At 38.2% G+C, this 22,414-nt stretch overlaps 5 protein-coding genes across 5 annotated transcripts; 3 read left to right on the top strand and 2 right to left on the bottom strand.

Moving 5' to 3' along the window:
* The first annotated feature begins 3,535 nt into the window (after positions 1 to 3,535).
* LOC121978681 (transcription factor MYB1-like) lies at positions 3,536 to 4,490 on the top strand. The gene is made up of 3 exons (XM_042530989.1): positions 3,536 to 3,671; positions 3,758 to 3,887; positions 3,968 to 4,490. Exons 1-3 carry the CDS (start codon positions 3,536 to 3,538, stop codon positions 4,488 to 4,490), a joined length of 789 nt encoding a protein of 262 aa, XP_042386923.1.
* Positions 4,491 to 4,937: 447 nt separating this feature from the next.
* LOC121976717 (protein ELF4-LIKE 3-like) lies at positions 4,938 to 5,972 on the top strand. Its single transcript, XM_042529018.1, has 2 exons — positions 4,938 to 5,072; positions 5,487 to 5,972. The coding sequence occupies exon 2, from the start codon at positions 5,515 to 5,517 to the stop codon at positions 5,827 to 5,829; it is 315 nt and encodes a 104-aa protein (XP_042384952.1). The 5' UTR covers positions 4,938 to 5,072; positions 5,487 to 5,514; the 3' UTR covers positions 5,830 to 5,972.
* On the bottom strand, positions 5,139 to 8,289 carry LOC121978680. The gene is made up of 10 exons (XM_042530988.1): positions 8,274 to 8,289; positions 7,734 to 7,787; positions 7,567 to 7,625; positions 7,024 to 7,104; positions 6,704 to 6,766; positions 6,448 to 6,621; positions 6,239 to 6,334; positions 5,974 to 6,142; positions 5,532 to 5,845; positions 5,139 to 5,429 (listed from the first exon to the last, which is right to left on the bottom strand). The coding sequence occupies exons 1-8, from the start codon at positions 8,287 to 8,289 to the stop codon at positions 6,062 to 6,064; spliced, it is 624 nt and encodes a 207-aa protein (XP_042386922.1). The 3' UTR covers positions 5,139 to 5,429; positions 5,532 to 5,845; positions 5,974 to 6,061.
* Positions 8,290 to 9,644: 1,355 nt separating this feature from the next.
* Positions 9,645 to 10,213, top strand: LOC121976715 (zinc-finger homeodomain protein 11-like). Its single transcript, XM_042529015.1, has one exon. It carries the CDS (start codon positions 9,662 to 9,664, stop codon positions 10,211 to 10,213), a length of 552 nt encoding a protein of 183 aa, XP_042384949.1. The 5' UTR covers positions 9,645 to 9,661.
* Positions 10,214 to 10,234: 21 nt separating this feature from the next.
* LOC121976716 (calmodulin-like) lies at positions 10,235 to 14,970 on the bottom strand. The gene is made up of 4 exons (XM_042529017.1): positions 14,806 to 14,970; positions 13,512 to 13,669; positions 10,879 to 10,959; positions 10,235 to 10,709 (listed from the first exon to the last, which is right to left on the bottom strand). The coding sequence occupies exons 1-4, from the start codon at positions 14,879 to 14,881 to the stop codon at positions 10,575 to 10,577; spliced, it is 450 nt and encodes a 149-aa protein (XP_042384951.1). The 5' UTR covers positions 14,882 to 14,970; the 3' UTR covers positions 10,235 to 10,574.
* Positions 14,971 to 22,414: the final 7,444 nt, after the last annotated feature.

Below are 22,414 nucleotides of genomic sequence, written 5' to 3'. Positions count from 1 at the left end.
AATTACCTTACCAACATAGTTGAAATAATGAAGAGAAGGAACGTTACTCTATTTTAACAAGGAAGAAAACATTGATGTTTCTTGTTTAGCTGAAATAAATGAAGCGACGACGACGAAGGGACGTTACTCTATTTTAATTCTGTCAGATGAAGAGAAATGGAGTTTAAATACTTCATTAGCATAAATAAATCGTATTTTCTAAAAGATAAAAGAAATCGATAAATCATTCCTTTTGGAAATAATCATACGTGCATTTCCTCTCTTTGTCTTAACATTTTTTTCTTTTGGTTGCCTCCGGAATTATGATACCGGATAATGATAAATGATCAAGAATCTAATCAATCAGAATAAATGCATGTATACATATACAAAAATATTTTAATAATATCATATTTATATATTAATTACGTGCATATACATATATGCATTATAATTAAAAGATAGATATTTCTAGCTGATTAAATTTTAACCAACAAGATTTACTATATGATACCATAGAACATATATGTCAAACTCCATCATCTTTAATAATCAGATATATTCTTCATCAGTAATGAGTTCGGACTGGATAAAATTTTCAAATTTAAACCAAAAAATAAAATAATAATTAGGTAAACCTAATCTAATTTTCTTGAAACTCTAATCTGGTAAGAAACTGAAAATGGAGAATCCAATGTTCTTTTTGGTTTAGCTTATTTGATTTTTATAAATAATATTAAATATACAAAAAAAAAATGATAGACGATCCTGTCTGAAAGTCGATGAAATGGAAAATTAGGGATGTGGCGCTCTCGTTGATCACCTGTAGATTCCGTTTCGCCCTGTAACACAAATGATGTCAGTGCCGAGCCATGGAAGAGGTCCCCGACATTGATCCTCCGACGCTCAAGTCAATCATCAACGATGAAGTAGAAGGCAGAACAACAACAAGAATGAACAATGTAGCACAAATAGTGTCTATTGCATACCTTTGCCGATGCTTGGACTCCCCTTTATATAGAGCTCCTGTAGTACGCGTGTATGCTCCTAAGGTAAGCACGCTTCCCAAAATTTTTTCTGAAAAGACTTGCTAGTAAAGTGTCCTTGACACAAATAGCTTAATAGACCGAGCATATCTCTGATGTGACAGCGAAAGCTTCCGAGCGGCTATCTCGCTGCATGTGTCGTGTCCACTCGGCCGGAACTCCATTGTGCCTGTGGCACGTCCGCTCAACCGAAACGTCACTGTGCCTTTGTCACGTTCGCGGGCCGGAACTCCACTATGCCAGTCAAGTCCCGCTGCCTGGCCGAACGGGGTAGCTGCTCGGCCTGACTTCTGCACATCGTCTTCTCCTCCGTCCGACGTCCAATATTCCATCGAGTGTCGATCATTTGACACCTCCCCCGTATCAAAGGCGGGATCGGACCGAAACCTTCTCCTCCCGGTCGAGAAATGATCGTCGAACCGATCGATGATATTTAAATATTGACGACTTTGACTTTGACCTCCACTGTGACTGTTATCCTTTGTAACATAAAACCTCTTTTTATCACCGCATCAATGGACAATCCTAGTTTCTTCAAATCGGATCTGTGACCGGAATTAGAATGTAATTTTCAGATGTTTGATCAATTTTTTTTTAAATTTTTTTTATTTATAATGTATATACAAACAAACCCCCATTTTGGAGGTCATTATCTAGCAAAGCCTTTACCAACTTAGCACGCTAAAACCTCTTTTATCAAATTTATAGTGGCTTAGATTCTTAAAATAATACTTTTATGTAGAGTTTGATGATGTTACATATTTTTTGAAACACCATTGCCCCCCAATGATATGCTCTAGCGCGTGATGCAAAATCCGAGGTAAATAATTTATACAAGTACGATTAACAAAGGAAATATTTTTAATGAAACTTTGTAACTATTTTAAATTAACAATCACATAAATGGTAACAAAATAAAAATTCTAGCCTTCTAACTTATTGTCTTTTTAAGTTGTTATTCTTTTGATATTAATCGGTTTTGCTTAATTAAATTGTACATCCTTACTGAGCAAAAGCAAAAGACTATTTCTTATTATTATTTTAGACTATTTAACCCCTTCTCTAATCAATCGTACCAAGACCAACAGTATATGATCTAAATGGTTTGACAGAATGAAGAAGTTAGTCCAATTCCAAAGAATTGTGGAGCTCCACGTTCTAGTTTTGTAGCCGGAGAATCTTTAGTTGCTGACTAGCATGGAGTTAGAGATGCAAGGAGTCAAGCGTGGTGTCTCCAATTGTCATTGTTTGTAGTAGTGGAAAAATGCAAAGCGCTTGTTTTCGATGTTTCTGTCAATCCGTGTCAGAATTAATATGAAGGAGATAATTATGACGATTAAGGAGACGAATGGATTTAAGAGGATGAGTTATTCGGGGTGTAGAAATTTACGTCTTGTCAATCCCGAAATTTGATTTCTCGACCTCAAGTAAATTTTCATTTAATTACTATTTCAACTATGTCCGTGGGACTATCATTGTTTGCAGTAGTACGGGAGAGAGGGAGAGAGCAATTGCTTGGCAAATGATGATGCAAAACTCATGGAAAACCTTCCATTCAGTAAAGAAAGGCAAATTGTCATATTACAATAATTCGGACCTAAGAAAAATTGTATTGCCAAATTAATTTTGTTATGATCCCAAATTATATTTAATATATATATATTTTTAATTTTTACTTGACTTGTCACATTACAATAATTTAAGTCGAGAAATCAAATTTTTAACCAAAGATTTATATATTGAATTGACGTAGAATTTATAAATAGTTAAGATTTAATTAACTAAAAATGATTTCTTTAGCTTAATAATTATATGGTAAGTTAGAGGTGAAGGGAATTAGGGTATAGCAAGAAGAAAAAAAATTGACTTATTAATTAATAAAAATATGTCAGAATATTTTTTTATTTTATTTTTGAAAGGTATGACAATTAAATTTGTAAAATTATCATGGGTCCATCAAAATAGGCCCAATAACGGCTCCAATATAATCGGGATGGATTGTGCGGAACGCATCCCCGTCCATCCGTCTCGCAGGGAAAGGGTTGTGCTGAACGCATCCTAATCCATCCATCTCGAGGAGAAGCTGAGCCAGGCTAATTTGTTCTCTATATGTGATGGAGGAATTCAGCTGTCTCATATCAATCAGTGTCTCTGCATCTGCCTTCAATATGGCCCTCACCATTCAATGCCATAGCTTTGAAGCTTTCCATGAAACGACGACAAACTTGAGAAGCACTCGTTGTGGGTGATTTGCAGGTGCCTCTGAACATGTCCCACAATTTAAGGGCACGAGAGAGGCCAATGGTCACCAGAGCTGTTCTTTTGTCCTCTTCTAAAACATGGAGCAGCACCTACGTGAGCTCCTTCATGGCCTTCCACTTCACTTTTTCTTGCTAAAACTACCTTTCAAATAGCATGCTAAACCATGGACTTTGAACTATAAAAGGCCCTTGGGATTCCTCGGAGAGTCACAGTACTGAATTAAGATACAACAGATAGTTGGCAAGGAAATGAGGAGGAAGCCGGGCTCTTCGAATGAGGGGATGATCAATAGAGGAGCATGGACTCCTCAAGAAGACAAGGTGCTTGTTTCCTACATATCGACTTACGGGGTGGGCAAATGGGAGTCTCTCCCTAAAAGAGCCGGTCAGTTCAGTTCAGTTCCATATTCTGAAAAGTGTTGTCTAATACATTTCTCAAGAGAAAGTGTTGGATTTGGAGAATGCACGTAGGGCTTAAGCGTTCCGGGAAGAGCTGCAGACTCCGATGGCTCAACTACCTGCGGCCGGACATCAAGAGGGGGAACATCTCCGACGACGAGGAGGCCTTGATCATCAGACTCCACAAGCTACTTGGAAACAGGTCATTTTCATATTGATGTTCAACAAGTATTTGTAGAGTATAGTGATTCCCTTTTGTTTTCCGATTGGGGGCGGCCACAGCTGGTCTCTGATTGCAAGGCGATTGCCCGGGCGAACCGACAACGAGATCAAGAACTACTGGAACACGACCTTGGCGAAGAAGCTGCAAGGTGAACTGCCTCAATTCAACAATCCGTATCGCACAATTTCAACTGGAACTGAATCGAATTCTAGCTGCACAGCGACCAAGCCGCCACCACAAGGAAAGGTCACTGTTGCATCTCTGCCGACTGATGCTGACTCCAACATGGCTCGAGCCTTTTGTGGTCTGGATGCTCCTCTGATGCTGCCATTGTTGGCCGTCCCAGAAGGCTACTCTGGTTCTGCCATGGGCATGCTTGCAGTGGCATGGCCTTTGGATTCAGGTGCTTGGGAAGAGCCAAACATCGTCGGCATTGAGATCGAAGAGTTTGGATATGAATCGCAGAGAGGTGACGGCATCAAGAACTGTCAGGATCTTGAAGACATGATGGCTAGTGAAGGAGCAACAAACGGCACTTGGGAGGAAAATGATGATCCTCCCAGCTTCTCCTTACTCTCGTAGATAACAAAACTCCTCCTATGCAGTTCTGTGTGAAACTCCTCTGTGCAGTCGCAAAAGTTGGCCGGAAAGATCTCGGATTCGACCGTACATGGGGCTTTCACACAGAAATTGAGTGCGAATTTGCTTCAGGCAGATTTTATCTTTTAGTTAGTTAGTTTGGTAATAATGTGCAAGATTTAAGTGGGAAGCATACATCGAGTGAGAATAAATAAAAGGAGTTTTTAATAACTCATCAAAAATAAAATTTAAAAAACTAGTTTATTATTAATAAACTCATAAAGTATCTAATAAACTCATTTAACATTAAACTAAATTATTTATATATAAAATAAATAAACCTATATTTATCATGAGTATTTAAGATTGAAATGGACAAATTCGATCCCTGATTCACATACGCAAAACCCGAGGGGGACAAGGCCACGCCGCTGCTTTCCTCCACAGCAACTCTTTTCGTGATTTTCTGCACCTCTCTCTCATTTGCCGCATTCCTCTCCAGATTCGACTAAATTGCCGATATCATCGAGGTTTTCGCTCCTTCATCGTCTCGTTCCTCTCGCCGCTGCCCTTCACATCTCTGAAGTATGTATCATGACAATCTGCCACGAAAAAGATCCCGCCTTTAAGATCTCTTTTTTCATGCGTTTGGGTTGCATCATAGATCTATTTTCCGAGCTTTCTTTTGGGCCATGGTGAATATGGTACGATATGGTTCCCTGGTTTTATTTTCCCCTCCGTTCGTGCACTCTGATGGCTGTTTTTTTTCTTTCTTTCGATTTTCCTTATTCGATTATCGTCTTGATTGTTCGAAAGAAGAATTTGTTAAATGAGACTTCGAGATAGCGGCAGCGAGCATCTTGGGTGTCATGATCTCCTCGCTTGCGTTGCCTTTCTGAAATGAAGCTTCCATGGCAACTATTTCTCCTCCCCTAGTAAACCCTAACAAAGTTTCAGATATGCCTTATGAATTTGATTTAAAGTCTTCTCACTTTGCAGGGCTCCTGGCGACAAAGACAAGGAGGGGATGTTGGAGATGGATACCTTGGTCATCGGCAATGGAAGTCAAATCGAGGGCAAACTCTTGGGGGCCTTGCAAAGGAACTTCCTCCAGGTGCAGAGCATTCTGGACCAGAACAGGCTCCTGATCAACGAGATCAACCAGAACCACGAGTCCAGAATCCCCGACAACCTCAGCCGCAACGTCGGCCTCATCCGAGAGCTCAACGACAACATCCGCCGCATAGTCGATCTCTACGGCAATCTCTCCGTCTCATTCGCCGACTCCAAGGACGCAGACTCTGATGGAAAGCGCGGCCACAAGAGGAACAGACCGGCGTAAAGAATCGTTCAATTACCTAGATAGAGAGATATCAAGGAGGGAGGAAGAGAATGAGACAGCTTACACTTGTTAGCATACAGAACAGTGTATAAGCTTTTCAGATGATCAGCTTGCAGATCGAAATAAAAGGTGATTATTTCTTACGTTGTTGTGATCATCACGTTGTTCGTCTTCTAAATGCCATCAATATCTCAAATTTCATTCTAACGAAACCATCAATAAGAAGTGAGCATCATTGTAATACTCCAGTGCCTTCAATAAGGGCAGCAAATTTCACCTTCCAGTCTGTAACCTTTTCTTCCCCATTTGCCACCTACACAAATATCACTACATCATCAAGCACTCCCTATCAGTGTTGCAGAAACACATGATGCAGTTTAGGTTAAATGCATCTTCAAACTTAGCTTACTTGAAATATTAGACCTTCCTCTGGTGGTGACTCGAGTGCCTCCACACAAAAAACTGCTGCATCCTCTTTACTCAGATTTCCCTTTGCTGCATCACCCTACATTTGGTGACGACATGCTTGTGAGAAGGATTGAATAAATTGCATCAAAAAATGCCTACATTATCAGATATGAATGCCCTTGTTGCTTAATTCAAATTATTGTTAAGTACCTTGCTGAAGCTGAAAGCGTGATCGCCACTAGGAACACTCTGCAGCAAGCCAGTTCTTATTAATGTGTATGGAACACCAGCCGTTATCACAGCCTTTTCATCTCTATCTGCCAGCTCTCTGGCTTTGCTATTCATAATTGCTTGAAATCCGCCGCTTCCTTTATAATACCTCAACTGCAATCTGATCAAAATTCATGCTTGAAGACCATGACGAGAAATAAAACATGAGAATTTGCTCCATGAAAAACTTGAGGACCTGAGATAGAAGAACAATGTGGTTTACACCTTTTGTTCGAGCTACATCAGAAAAAAAGCCATCCTGCAAGATAAGAGAGTCTAGCAAAAGATCATAACAGTCAGATGAGACTAATAAGAAAATGGAATCACATTGCCTTCACAGATTAGCAAGCAACATCAACTATGCAAGAATCAAATACCTTTAAGTCTATCTTTTCTATGGCAAAAACAGAAGTCAGAATCGAAAATGAGTGAAGTAAACCTAAACAAGTATATATATTCTAGACATCTGGAAGATAGAAAGAATCGAAGTACACATCAGAATTCAAAAATACATACATCTGATGCACAAATGATCGCACGAACACCTCTGAGAGTCTTTGTGAGAAAGGTCTTGTCATTCAGAACTCCAACCAATGACTACATAAAGCAAAGGATTCAAAGAATCCACTCTACTTTGGAGAAATATGATCAGTGCTATCATAATTGTGCAGGTGTTCTCCTCAACATAAGTTCCAAAGGCATCAGCAGCAGCTCGTTTATCCAACTATTGCTTTATCCGGACACGCTTAAGAATCAATGAAAGGATTACCATCTAGTGTAAGTGTAAACCACAGAAGAAATAGTAAACTGAAGAAACTATCATATTGGCTATGCCTAGATTGGTTAGAAATCAAAACTTGGAAATAATTTGGAAGGAAAAAGACTAATTGTCGAAGAAGAAGAAGAAGCAAATTTGACTGATATTGGATATTGATAAATGAAAGAACTAGCGAACTTTTAGCATTGAAATACACTGTGAACTAGTTACTTCCAAAACAAAAGGAACATTATACATTAATGAAGAGATAATCTCTCCTGTCTAGGTCAGAAAGGCCTCACCTGACCAATTTCGCTTTCACCATCAGTAACCAGCACAGCATTGCGTGTTTCTTCGATCTCTAGTATCCATCAAGGTAAAAGGTTATTGATATGGACCACAAAGATACAAGTTATAGTATGCATAAATTTCATTCTATCTGAAGATTCATCCTCATCCTCCAGATCACCATCCTTAGGAGGCAAATCAGGCGCTCCATACCACTTCCTCAACTTAGGCCCGCCTAGAAAATAAGGTTAATCTTCTCACATCAAAAGTGCACATATAAACTAATGAATCTCAGACGATTTGTTAGAAAAGTTTTATTCCGCGATCAAATGAGAAAAGAGACAATCCTACACGAGATACAAACTTCTTTCTCAAATCAAGAAAACAAAAACTACGTCCAGATGAAATTGCATTATAATACTTACCTTCTATGTAGTCGAGGAGTTGATCGGCGAAGTTGGCTTCTTTCTTCTAGGAGCAGCGGCACGCCAGCGGTGCCGGCCGAGGGGTTTTCCTGTGGAAGGAGGGCGTACGGGAATAAAACGATTGAGATGATGAGAGATAAAGGACGATACGAGGTGCGGGCGACGTCGAGCGGAGACGATGAGCGACCGCCGTTGGAGGCTTCTGAGGTTGGAGATAAGGCGCGGCAGAGAAGAAGGGCGAAGCCCAAACCCGGTAAGAGATTGAGTTGAGAGTGACCGGATATTTACGAGATTGCCATCGGCGGCCCGCATGTACCGGGGTATGGCAGTTAGAGCGGGCTGGGCTGCCCGTTGTACGGCACTGCCCCGTCCGGCCCGGCCAGAGTATTATGGGCTGAAGGGCTGTGGCCCGCAGATTTATACCGGTTCGGACTCGACAGGACCCTGCTTCTTGAATTTGACTCGATATTAGTATATAATTAATTTTAATGTTTCTTTTATCAAATTCATAGTAGTTACAATTAACATAATTCCACTAAAAGATTTCATGCACGTTTTAGTTTCCGTCAGCTGGCACGCGATACGAACTACGACCGATGTCACATCTGCGCGTCGCTCATTATCATGTACAAAATGTCGCTGAGCCCCCTCTCTCTATATATATATAGAAAATGATATTCATCTAGAATTTTCATCTAGAAAATTCTAAATGAATATCATAGCTTATATATATATATATATATAACGACTCCTTGCTGGCTCTCTTATCTTAATCACTTAATTAGAGTGATGGACGACTTCTTCTCCTATTCTGCTATTCATTTTTCTCCAGGTTCTTGTCTATTTTATCCTCTCCAAGTCCTCCACCATCTTCTTCGATGACAGAGCCTCAACTTTCGATTAGCAAGCTCCGTCAGCATTTGCTGCTCGTTAGCATTACTTTCCGATATGATTGCCACCATTTGCTACTCGTTAGCATTACTTTCCGATATGATTGCCACCATTTGCTACTTGTTAGCATTACTTTCCGATATGATTGCTAGTGGCGAGGTCTCACCGTCGGCACCAGCCCACCTCTACGAGAGAAATCACTGTCGTCGTCCGACAACATGAAGCAATATTGATATGAAATTAATAAATTTCTTGTTCGTGTATTTGATTTATTGTTAAAATTTTGTTTGTATAAAAAATTCTCCTTAAAAATTTATTTATATCCACAATTAAATTTCTATTAAATATATTTATTTAATTTAATGATTTACTCAAACAATATAATAATCAACTTCGATCATCCTAAGGAATGCACTCATATTCATGCTACATTTGCCCTAAAAAACAAAGACATTTGAGCATATGAAAACCTTTTGGAGTGATGATTTAGGAGATTAAGCCTTCTCTTTGTAACGTAAACTCAGTGAGAATAATCATTAAAGTATTCTAACAAAGTTTTGTCAGCTTTGAATTACGACCATCGATGCAACCATATCCGAAGAAGAAACCCCCCGGAGTAGGAATTCCGCATACGCGAATTTACTATTTTGACACCGCCGAGGCGCATGTAGGAATGGGAAATAGGTTAAATATGGCATGTCCTCGGATGTAATTTCAAATTGCTCCCTCTACTCTATAAATCCCCCATAAACATCCCAAGAACATGCACCGCGAAGCATTCGAACCCACGGTGATGGAGGGTCATGAGGGCGCGAGGGAGGTGCATAAAGAGTGCATGAGGAACCACTCGCTGAGGCACGGCGCCGGCTACACCGTGGACGGCTGCTGCAGGTTCATTCCGGCGTCCGGCGACCGCCAGCTGCAGTGCGGCGCGTGCGGCTGCCACCGCAACTTCCACCGCACGGACTTCTGCATCGCCGGCACCCCGCCGGAGCGGAGTGAGAGGCGGCGGCCGCGGGCGAGGTTTTCGGAGGAGCAGAAGCAGCGCATGGCTGGCTGCGCGGAGAGGCTTGGGTGGAAGATCCCGAGGAGCCGTGCCAGGGCTGGAGGCGAGGAGGATCAGGTTTCGAGGTTCTGCCGCGGGATCGGGGTGACCAGGCAGGCGTTCAAGGTGTGGATGCACAACCACAAGGGCAGCGCCAGTTCTGCTCCAGTAGCGGCGGCAGCACTGGTGGCGTCGTCGGAGGCCACCGCTCGAGGCGGAGCGGCTATGAACGAAGAAGTGGAGGAGGTGATCAAGATCGGGGACGAGGCGATGGAAGAGGAGGCAAAGGATCTTGATTGAGCTAATTGCATGCAGAATGTGTTTGATATGGACATGATTTTAATAATAAATCTAAATCCTCCGTGAAAAACTCTTTTATCTCTGCTCCTATCTGATTCACTGACATGCTTTTACAGAAGTCAAATATATTCATACACCACATTTGATATGAAAGCAATATGTTTGACTAGAAGTACTTTGAATCTAACTCACTTACCAATCAGATACTGATTGATCTTTCATTTGTGTCTCGAAATAAAGACCAAAATGTTCATGTGAAGCACTCGACCATAAAAGGCAGGTTAGCCATGATTGTGGCCCAGAACAGTTTCTAACAAGCAAGGGTAGTTTGGTAGAGTGCCTCCATAAACTGATGCGAGCATTACTTGTTCAACATCATCTGCACAAACTCCTGATAGTCCACTTGTCCATCGCCATCGATGTCTGCTTCTCGTATCATTTCGTCGACCTCCTCGTCCGTCAATTTCTCGCCCAGGTTTGCCATCACATGGCGGAGCTGCAAATGCAGAAAAAGGAAAGCAGAAAGCAGTATTATATAGACTCTGCTTACAGATTCGACAAGAGCCTGATACAAGGTATTTATGGCACCTCTTGAGCAGAAAGCAGTATCATTAGAGTTCTCTGACAATGATGTTATGGATTCAAATCTTGGGAATATATGGCACCTCTTGAGCAGAAATGAACCCGTTTGAGTCCTTGTCAAACACTTTGAATGCCTCCATCAGCTCCTCCTCAGAATCAGCATCCTTCATTTATTCAAAAGCAAAATATAGTGAATGTATCATTTTGGTTAAAAGATGATAATTAAATAAGGCTTACGAACTATTTATCAGAACACTGTGGATTCAACTAAATCTCCCTTGACTTATAATATCATATGAAATAAAATTCAACTGCATCTTTTCAGCAAGGGACAAGGATCATTCTATAACAAATTGAATAGGGACTTTTTCCTTGGAAGAAGCCTGGACATACGAGTAGTTGAATGTGCCATGCATGATAATGCGTGCTTACCTGCAGATAATTTGTTCATGGCTGAGGGAGACATCAGTAGCACACACCATATCAGTAAATTGTTAGATAAAATAGAAAAATATAACCTAAATTGAATGCCTTAGTTTCTGAGTAAAACAAACATTTTAGTCTGTAAATGCATTAAGTTTTAATCCCATTTTGCATAACTAAACAGATATATTTCTAACATGATACTGGAGTCTCCTACACCTTCCCAACCCATCCGGCCACCCCCATTCACACCTCCCTTCTGTTCCCTACTGGAAGCTTTCGTTTCACTGTGAAACTCCAAGTTTATGTTACATCCAATACGAGCCCATACTCCAGTTGCAAGTTTATCTCCCATCCAATGCCCATTTTCCTCCAATCTTCTCACAGCTGTGGTAGGCTCAAAACCCCTCCCCTTGTCTTTCTAGACCATCCTTGTCACAAATGAGCAATGAGATAGACATATGTTGATCCTGTCCGAAAGCGGTGAAGGTGGCTGGCTGGAACGTGGCTCGGTTGTTGACCAGATGAAGACTCCTCACTATCCTGGGTGCCACAAAGAGTGTTAGTTGCCATGTTAGGGAAGGGCAGAACCCTCCGACACTCAAGTCAGTGATCGGTTTTGGGAGAGGAATAGTGAAATTTCGAAGCACTACCAAAAAAGATAGGCTGACTCTAACACCTTTCAAAGTGTATTAATTTGTTGGATTGTGGGCCAATTTGTTGGGCTGCGAGGCCCGCAATAGTCTACTTTGACTAACTAATCGAATTACTGATATAGTTTGACCAACCCTTACTCCCGAGAGGTACTCGATTGGTATATATGAATGCAGTTGGTGACTCGGCTTTCACTCAACTTCTTTATTTGAACCGCAAGCAACCAAGTGTCTAGCATGTCCGATCAGACCATACGTTCGATCGGCTAGAGCATTGGGTTGGGGTAATTGATACTTGGCTCCATGCTTCATCATTGTTTATGAAATCGGGCTTCGAGGCCCGATCAACTGGAGGGCACCAGATTGGAACTCAAGATCTGGCCAGCCCGGAGGTCCAGTAGGGCATTCTCTTGTTCTCAATGTTGTTGGCCATTCTTTTGACTCTGACTTTGACTCCCTCATCTGCCGGCCTCCTAGACTTTGACCCATCCCAAAGGGGCCCACCTTAAACACTGTATCATATGCGTTAATAGATCTGTGTATTAATACATGATGACTGCGGAGGACACTTTTGCATAGTTCACCTGATCTATGGGGTATGAGACGGTCACAGCTTTATACATTTTCAAAGTAGTGATGCACAAAGGATGGGTACCTACTTTGCCCTTTGCTTGTTGTTCAATATGAAACAAGAGGCAGGCCGCCTCATCAATTGAGATGAAATTAGAAGTGTTATGATGCCTCGAAGCATAGCTTGGATAAACAATATATTTAAAGACAACTGACAGGCACCATAGTTACACAACCTTAATTAATTAGATTTGACAGTGTAGACAGGATACTCAAAATAATAAAAAGGTGCCTAAATGTTGGCAATATTTAATGACCAGATATGATTTCACATTGGCAACCCTAGATAGTTGTTGTTAAAATATACAGTTTAGGACATTAGTTATCAGTGCTGAAAACATGGTACGAAGTGGAGTCAATTGACCCCACAAAAATGATCAAATTAATGATTTAGTTTCAAGAAAAATTAATGGCTTTCTCCTTTATATGCTATTAATTCAAGAAGTATGTTCAGATAATTTAATAACCACAAGAAATATAAATTAGAAGTATATATAAATTATAAAATTTAATATATTTTTATAATGTAACAATTGCACATGAGTGTATTATTCTCTAATTTTTTTTGGAATGAACTACTTGGTAACTAACCATGCAACTCCTCTTTTACCCTTGCTAGTTCCATCCAACCTCACCTCCAGTTCTATATATAGAAATCTAAGCCCCTTACCTACCTGATCCTTTCTGTGGATGTAACCTGATCCTGGCCATCAGTGATTCTTCCGCATTTATGCAGTGCCAGAAAACAATGCCTCGATGTCAATCTATCAAAGATCAAAATCTCTGCAATACTTGACAACTATGACAGATCTCAAGTCACTAGCTGTTTTCATTAGTTTTTTTGCTAAAAAAAATTTTCAGACTTGAATTATAAAATAATATCATAGGAGAATGTACATATAAGAAAAACCTACCTGTGGACACAAAAAGACCAGCAACCATCATGTTTTAATTTCATCAAAGAGATGCTATGAAGCAAAAAAACAAAAGCACATAAAGTGAAATCTGACCTTGATTTTACGTGTCATCAGATTCAAGAACTCAAGAAAATCAATTGTTCCATTTTGGTCAGCATCAACTTCACTGATCATATCTCTCAATTCAGCTTCACTTGGGTTTTGGCCTAAGGATCTCATAATGGTGCCCAACTCTTTTGTAGTTATGCAGCCTAGACAAAGGAAAAGATGCATATATTAATCTCCAGACACCAGTCCAATACCAATGTGAAAGTAACCATTGAAAAACTATTTCTTGGGCATACATAACCTCAAATACATAACAAATATCAGACAAACTTTCCAACTGATGCACATGGATTTAAGCATTTGAGGGAACCTTACTCTTCATTCATATACAAGCTATGCTTAAAAGAAAGTAAATTAAAAACATGTATATGCTTAAAAGACAAGGTATCAAAAACCAAACTGTAAACCTACTTTACATACAATAAAACAAAAATCAAAGTACTTCTAAGAGTACATAAAGAAATTGTATTGATGATTAAAACTCTAGATGATAGTCAAGATTAGCTATAGAACACGTGTACACATTTTATGTTACAATTTCATCTACTAGGTCATATGCATCTCAACAGTCTTAGAACTCATACCCAGTTGTATGAAATATTCTTGTACGCCACGCTAGATAAGGGAAGATATTTATTAGAAGTGCGGCAGCAATGATTCTTGCCTAAAAAATTGAAACAACAAAAATAAGAAACATGCTATTACTAATAAACATGTTGTCATTCGAAAGAATGATGCACCATCCGCGTGTCATTTGATTTAATTGTACCTTGGTTTCACACTATATTTAAGCGACTTGATACGATTGATCCCAATTTCCCATTCCATTTGCTCATTCAGTGCAACTGATACATTAGTTTACTAAAAGCATTATGAGCAATCAATTCCGTTTGCAACCAACTTGTTTACAGTGATGATAAAAAGAAATGTTTAGTTTTTTGTGCACACGAATCCACAGAATCAGGTGCGAAACTTTTCCTCGCTCAAGAAATTATAGAAAGAGAGAAACCATGAACCAGATGAATCAGAAGAAAAACGTAAGAATGTCTAACATTAACATTGCCCAACATAAGATCACCCTCTATCAAAGATCGACGCAAAAAAGGCCCCATCATCATTTCGATTGCAAAGTTCGCACATGATAAAGAGACAGCACTGCAGGGATCCATGATCCACCGATCTCAATATCTTACAACTCACAGAGAAACACCACGAGAAGACACATTGCGGACAACCTAGGGTTCCATTTAAGGTAGAAACGGGAGAGGAGAAGGGATACCGTCTCCGTCCTTGTCGAAGAGGCTGAATGCCTCCTTGAAAAAAGCGATCTGCTCCTCCGTCAACTGCTCCGCCATTGATCGCAATGAGGACAGACGATTCACTACTTTGCGCTCTTCTTCTTTCCGCGTCCTTGATTTCGTCTTCCTCACTCCTTTCCCGGTGGTTTTATATTGGGCGAGGCGAACCAGGGGCTTGACTTGCTTGACGACTTCTGAAGACTCCTTGTCGACCCGTTACGCGCGCCTAAGTCGGACCCCACTGAAACACGCACAATGCGGGCCAATACTCCTCTTTACTATATTTTTAAAAAGTTAAAAAAGGCATTATTCCAGGGCTGTTGTAATAACAATTATACACCATACCAAATAAAATATTTTTTAAATTCATTTTAATCAAAAAATTATTATACATAAAATATATTTATATAAAAATTATTTATTCATTTATTTATTCAACATCACTTTTAAATTTAAAGTAAAGAATGGAAAATGAAAATAAAAAGGATGCCCAAATTATACAAATTGTCAAAAAAAAATAAAAAATAATCAAAATAGCATCCTATTTTTTTTTAAAAAAAATACTCTTTATTTTATAGAAGTTATGACTACTGACTAAGTTGGTCAAAAATCATTTTAAGTTATGACTACCTATTTAAATTTTATTAAAATTATTTTAAATTAATCAAACCACTTTAAAATATTGGTAGAAGTGGTTACATAGTTATAATGAAATTCTAAATTTTAAACTTTGAATGGTAAATCTTAAACCTTAAATATTATTATTATTATTATTATATTTAGCATCGATGATCAAACTCATGTTTTGATAAATAACAAATATATTAAAGTTAGATATTATATTTTCTAACCTTATTATCAAATGTGTAGGAATTGATGGGTCTACAGGACCTCACACCAGGCTGATATTTGATAGAAAATATAACTGAATCAGCAAGACCTGACAGTTGGCCAAAGTCCAGTTGGGTCTGCAGACTTGACAACTGAGGGAAGACCTGATGGGTCAAAGGTAAGTCAAGTAATTACAAATGATAAGTGAGGTAAGTTACCAGAGGAGAGTGATCCAGTAAGAGAGAGCCCCTATGGGGCTGTAGGCGTTGGTTTAGTTTATGTCTATTTTGGAAGTCTAAACTGAGACCATAACTAGATCTTGGTTTTGGGAAGATAGGATCTAATTAATAATCTCTTATATTGAATTGTGCAAACTTTATTTTGTAGGGTATAGTTTGTTATTTAGATTAATACTGCTTGCAAGGGTGAAAATACATTTTAAGCTAGGGATGAACAGTGCTGGAGCCGCCCCTCAGGCGTTGGTCGAAGGCGCCTTGGAGTGTTGGCCGAAGATCCCTCGCTGAAAGGCGTGGAGGTGCCTCCCATGTGGTTGGAGGCGCCCTGGAATGTGGCGCGGAGGTGCCTCAGAGTGCTTGGAAGGAGCCCTTAAGTGGATAGAAGCCATAGTCCGCGCGACTTATCATGACCGAAGCTTAAAGGATCAGATTTACACCTAGAGGTGCCTCGGACAAGGCTGAAGGCGCCCTCAACACTCCATATAAGCCTAGTTCAACTAGCACTTGAGATAGAACTTCTTCATGAGGTATTACGACCCTTCTGCTGCTCCGAACATGTTGTATTACTGCTGCGCTACTACTGCGTGACATCCGACCGTTGCCGGCAGACCGACACCAACACACAAGCTCTCAATTTTGATAATCACGTGTTGGTAACTTTAAATTACTATCATTTACCTTATTGCAAAGATAGTATAGTCTGTTACATTGTCCTTCGTTATTATTATACTCGATTCACTCTTTTGGTGGTTTCGAAAGAGGTATTTAGTAGATTATCCATCAATATAGTCTGAGAGATCATGGGTCTTGGAGTAAAAGTCGCTGAAGGGTCCGAACAAAGTAACCAACTGAGTCTCGTGTTCTGCTTCTCGTGTTCTTATTTCTTTCTTTTCGCCGCACTTTGTTTCAAATTATTAAAAAAGAATTTTGTTTTTAAAATACACATGATTCACCTTCAATCTCACACGTGCACTAATCCTACATATCACAATACTTTTTACCAACTTAATAAAAAAAATAAACTTCATCAAAATTATTTTAAAATAATTGTAGAAGGTATTAAATATAATGACTACTGCACAATTGTAGAATCTACCAAGTAGTTGTTACTAAGGTGGTAAACAAGCCAAATTTTGGAGTGTTCAAGCTTGTTTGATATATATAACTGAGACAAGTCAAGCCGAGATTAAAATGAACTAAGCATTTGAAATGATTGTTCAAGTTTAGTTTGGTTTATTTTTGATGAACTTGAACTAGGTTTGAGCTTTGCTTGAGCTTGGTTCATTTAGATGTTATCGAGTTTTTAATTTAAATTTAGCTTGAGTTTGGTTTGTTTAGATGTTATCGAACTCTTAATTCAAACTTATTGATTGTTTGAAATTTTTACCTATTTGATTGGTTACTAGCTTGATAATTCAAACTTGTTTGTTTATTTTAATTTTTATTTATTTATTTAGCATATTGATAATAGTTTTATTAATGAACATGGTTCATGAACATTATTCACAAACGTTATTTACAAACCTTAACAAGTCGAATAGATATATGTTCAAACTTGTTTATTTAGTTTAATGAGTTGTTCAAATTTGTTTATTTAATCGATATTATGTGTATTGAACGAACATAAACAAATTCTTACGAAGTCGAACACCAATATTATTCACCAATATTCAGTTTATTTACAATGCTAGTTGTTACATAAATCTTAAATTCTGAACTTTAAATCCCGAGTACTATTATATTTAAATATTTTTTTACCAACTTAGCTAAATTGTTTAAACTTCATCAAAATCACTTTAAATTAGTTAAAATTACTTTAAAATAATTATAAAAAATATTAAATAGTGGCTATAATGCTACAACAATATTGTATTAATCGTTATATATTGTAACAACTAGTTGTAGCTACTATACGTAATAGTGGCTAGTTGTAATTATTTTTTTATTTTTACCATAGTAGACGTGAGACTCATTTATTAATCACTTTGATCTTCATGCTCCAATTGCTAGACAACAAGAAGCACTATGTCTCCAAGTCTTTCGGCATCGTAGCTAGATGCTCTTGGAGAAGCCAAACTACTTTTCCTCTCATTATCATCATCCCCACTTCATACAAGTCATATTTTTGAGCCATCAAAGATTAGGATTAGGTCCACAATGTTCGATCATCCCAACTTAAGCTAGGATACTAAATTCACACTAGATGGAGGAAAAATTCGAAATATTATTCGATTTTATATTAGATATCCCAACTACACGAAGAAAAAAAAATCTTCTTAGAAGGAACTTACTAAACTAAAAATCATCAAAGAGATTGTCAAGATTATATCATAGAATTGAATCTATCAACTTTAATATTCCTAGATTAACATCCATAAGAAAGCCTCTCATCTATATAAATCAATCATGCTATCATAAACTCTGAAAATGGGACTAAACTTTCGTTCATATTGGCTTCAATTTCATTCCTCATTCACTTTCAATGTGAGGCTAATTTTCCAATTAAATTGGAGCAAATTTTAAGTAATTTTTTCATTCACTTTGTCTACGAGATAAATATCAAAACCTACAAATTTTGATAATTGGATGCAAGAAAAAATTTACCTAAAGGTTGAAGATAATGATGTCTTTCTTGACCTTGTTATGCTATTAATAAGAGGGGGAAAAAAAAAGAGCACCACATGGTGGGGCTTGATCTTGCCAGGGGCTTGATCTTGCCATTCATAAGGATGCCTCTCTTTACCTTTTCTAAAAGCAAATCCTAAAGAAACAAAAGAACTTGATGTCGGTGCACATGCCCGCCAATCGTTAACTAGTAGTGTAATGCACGTATTATCATCGGCGAAAGAAGATTTTAACCAATGATAGATATCGACACAACAAGTGAGGAGCCATAGGCGATGACCCAAAGCGGCTCTTGAGCGTATAAAAGAGATCAGTGGCTACAAACAAATGGTTGGAGGAAGTGAGATTGGACTAACTCAAACCACCCCTTAGCATTCATATCTTACAATAGTTTTGAGTCATCAGGGAGGCCATGCATAGCCTAAAGTAGGCTGTCTCGCTCGAGGTAGAAGCATTTTGCTTGAACCACATCGACTGAACTTTGCCCGATCGACTGCATGTTGGCTTCGTAGCAAAGTATGCAACCATGCCTACTAACAAGCCAAGGCAAGACATTTAGCACATTAAACAATAAGTTATGTTCTAGATAAAATCTAGACACATTTACCTCTAATTAATCGGGTGAAATTTAAACACCTGAATTATTAAAAAAAAGGAAAAAAAAAATACAGGGACAATAAGTTAAAGCCTGAGAGTGAGATCAGGCTCCTCCTCCTCCTCCTCCTCCTCTTCTGATTGTTGTTGTTGCTGAGTAACTGAAGTGACCGAACTTGCATCCGCCATTGGTCTTAAGCTCCCAGACCAGCAACAAAAATCCAGCTCCTCATGTTCCACACAATGCCTTGCCTTGACCGGCTCCATCAGGTCCCTCTTGGGCATCCCGTCGCTCTCCTTCTTCTTCCACTTTGCCACTCCGCGGTGCGTGGAATGGTAAGCTTGAATTCTGATCCCATCTTAAAATTAGAGAGATAATGCGCTGGACAAGTGGCTACGTTGTAGACTGCGTGAAGATTTTGAATTCAAGAAAAAGAGGTTTCTTCTTCCTCTCTGCACACACCAAAGAGAACAGACATGACGTCAACGCCAAAAACCAGGGGAGGAGTCTCTGGCATAGGCTCTCCGACGCTCAAGTCAGTATACTAGCCGAGCGAAAATAAGAACAGTAGATAGCTTAGCACAACTAAGAAGCGTAATTGAGAGTAACTTGATATGATTTCACTTACCTCGCCAATGGAGAAGACCCCTCCTTTATATACTATCTATCATAACTTTCACAATAATGAGATGACAGAAAATGTCGTGTAAGAAATTGTCGAGTAAAACAATATGTATAGCCTGGGAGGTATATAGTCATCATCTGAGAAATCTTCCATTACTCGTGCACACCCCTTTTATAACTTACATCATTAATGAGACAATTGAACGAATATGCTATCATAAATTGTCGGTTGATGGGAAGTGTAATAATCTTCGATGAAGGTTCTAGTGAATGCTCAAATTATAATAGAGGAATATTTTATGAAAAAAATGGTTGTTATTTTGATAGATTTTGTGATTCTCTAATCATGTTGTTTGCTTAGTGTATCTCGATCGGATCTTTAAATCGACCGACTGTGTAGCTGTTCTTCCCTTAAGCTACTTGGTCATACACTAGGTGATGTTGAAAATTTGCTCTGGAAGTAATCTGAAGTTAAGTCCCCTAGGTCTGGTCGATTTTATGACCGACTGACCATACCAGGACACTTGCCTCTAAGAAATAGGAAATTGAGTCCCAAGATATTTCATCGGTACATTAGTCCATATGAGAGAAGACTTGTCTTTAAAGTGAGAACCTGAGATTTAAAAATCCGGTCGAGTTTGTAAAGAGAACTTCTTTTCTGTATGTGTAATTGGTGGGCATGTTGAACTATATAATTCTGACCGACATTATTATCAACATCTAGATGAGGAAGGACTAGCAAGTGAGAAAGTCCATAAGGTCAACCGACGGTCGGGTCGACCGACGGTCGGGTCGACCGACGGTCGGGTCGACCGGCCATATGCTGAAAAATTTGTACTGAGTGGAAAGCTGGATCCCCTGACCCAGGTCGGACGCATAACTGATCGGATATGTGATAGGTCAGATATCTTTTAAACTCGGTCAACTATCAAATAATCAGATATATAATATAATATATCTTAATACAACAACGACAGTCTTCAAAGAATGAAAATTGAAAGAGATTGGCCTTGTGGTTCTGGTTCTCCAGCTTCTTATGGAGCTAAAGGAGAAGATAGACGTGTGAGGTCACAGAGCACATCTCTAATTATGAAACCCATGTGTATGCCTTACACTTTTACCTTAAGGTCAACCCTAAAATGACCATAAGAGTACGTTTGATTGGGAATTATCTTTGATAACTTTAGTTATTCATCCAAGATTATCAACAAAAACTCTGTTTGATTTAAGTAATCGATGATTCCCGAGTAATATTCCATGTCCGACACGTCAGCAAAAGGGACATGCAACCAAGAATCGAAAAATCTTGAAAAACTGAGATTTTTCTTGATTCCGGGATTATCGAATATTTTTTACCCAAAATACCTTCGAATAAAAGAAAAATGTGAAAAAAAGTAAAATGTAAAGAAAAAATGGAAAATAAAAAAAATAAAAAAAGCATAAATTTTTTTTTAAAAAAAATCATTAAAAAATAATAAAAAATAAAAAATGGTAAAAAAAACTTTAAAAAAAAACACATTAAAAATTTAAAAAAATACAAAAAACGTAAAAAAATAGGAAAAATAGAAAAAATAAAAAAGAGAAAAAACGTAAAAAAAATTTTAAAAAAATAATAAAAAATGTTAAAAAGCATTAAAAAAAATAAAAAATAGAAAAATGTAAAAAATCCTAAAAAAATTTAAAAACCCTAAAAAATTAAAAAAATAAAAAAGTAAAAAAAAAATAAAAATTAAAAACACATTAATATATATATATATATATATATATATAAAACGTGAAAATATAGTAAAATATAATAGAGTTTAAATAATAATAATAATAATAATAATAATAATAATAATAATAATATTATTATTATTATTATTATTATTATTATTATTATTATGATGTATAGTTAATTTTGTAACTAAGGATAATCTAGTAAAATACTAAATTAGGATATTCATTAAAACAACAAACACGTTTTTGTTGTATTACCTAGATTGAACCAAACAATATTTGGTTATGTTTTATTCCCCATAATCTTAGTTATGTGATTATCTGGTAAACACATAACCAAGATTATACATGATAACTTAATCCTTTGGAGCTTTCAGGATCATCTCATGCGACATGAAAGAGAGATAAATCATTGAAAGATTCGTCTAGTACAGTGACCTTTTACATCAGATCAATTGACCCGCAATACATTTCACACGCAATGAAAATCAACTCCATCCAAAATGATCATAAGCGAATAAATAAAGGGTTGACGGTGTCCTTCTGTATGCTCCATTTCCTTCTTTCCCTCTCTCTTAGGGCCCACAATTACCTCCGTCCTTTGATGGATCGAACTTTGGTCGTTTACAATTCAAGGACGTCAACGGGCATCAGGCCGGTTGGTCAGCGTGATCATTCCGACGATCAAGTTAGCTTGGACTTGAGAAAAGGAATCGCAGCCGCGCAAGATGAAAAAGAGTAGCTTAAGAAAATCATACCTTCGTTGAATGTTATATAATTGATGAGAAGGAATATTCACGTAGACTGTCCCGCGAGGTTTAGACTAGGCACATAGGCAACCATCCTATCGACTGGGTGATAGTCATTATACCGTACATTTGACACTATCAAGTCATTAGATAGGTGTCGCCTTCAGAGTAGACAACTTGCAAGGGTCAGTACCGTGTCAAGAGATATCAG

The sequence above is a fragment of the Zingiber officinale genome, chromosome 4B, assembly GCF_018446385.1.
Source record: "Zingiber officinale cultivar Zhangliang chromosome 4B, Zo_v1.1, whole genome shotgun sequence".
Classification (NCBI taxonomy): Eukaryota; Viridiplantae; Streptophyta; class Magnoliopsida; order Zingiberales; family Zingiberaceae; genus Zingiber; species Zingiber officinale.
The sequence above is the reverse complement of the archived record's forward strand: the minus strand, read 5'-3'. Positions and strand labels throughout refer to the sequence as shown.

Coding starts and splice junctions, on each gene's coding strand:
- LOC121978681 (XM_042530989.1), top strand. CDS start 3,536: ATGAGGAGGAAGCCGGGCTCTTCGAATGAGGGGATGATCAATAGAGGA. Junction 3,672..3,757: donor GTCTCTCCCTAAAAGAGCCG/GTCAGTTCAGTT, acceptor GAATGCACGTAG/GGCTTAAGCGTTCCGGGAAG. Junction 3,888..3,967: donor CACAAGCTACTTGGAAACAG/GTCATTTTCATA, acceptor GGGCGGCCACAG/CTGGTCTCTGATTGCAAGGC.
- LOC121976717 (XM_042529018.1), top strand. CDS start 5,515: ATGTTGGAGATGGATACCTTGGTCATCGGCAATGGAAGTCAAATCGAG.
- LOC121978680 (XM_042530988.1), bottom strand. Junction 7,626..7,733: donor TGATTTGCCTCCTAAGGATG/GTGATCTGGAGG, acceptor GATGGATACTAG/AGATCGAAGAAACACGCAAT. Junction 6,622..6,703: donor ACATTGTTCTTCTATCTCAG/GTCCTCAAGTTT, acceptor ATCAGATTGCAG/TTGAGGTATTATAAAGGAAG.
- LOC121976715 (XM_042529015.1), top strand. CDS start 9,662: ATGGAGGGTCATGAGGGCGCGAGGGAGGTGCATAAAGAGTGCATGAGG.
- LOC121976716 (XM_042529017.1), bottom strand. CDS start 14,881: ATGGCGGAGCAGTTGACGGAGGAGCAGATCGCTTTTTTCAAGGAGGCA. Junction 13,670..14,805: donor CTTCGACAAGGACGGAGACG/GTATCCCTTCTC, acceptor TCCTTTGTCTAG/GCTGCATAACTACAAAAGAG. Junction 10,960..13,511: donor TGATGACACGTAAAATCAAG/GTCAGATTTCAC, acceptor GAATAAATGAAG/GATGCTGATTCTGAGGAGGA.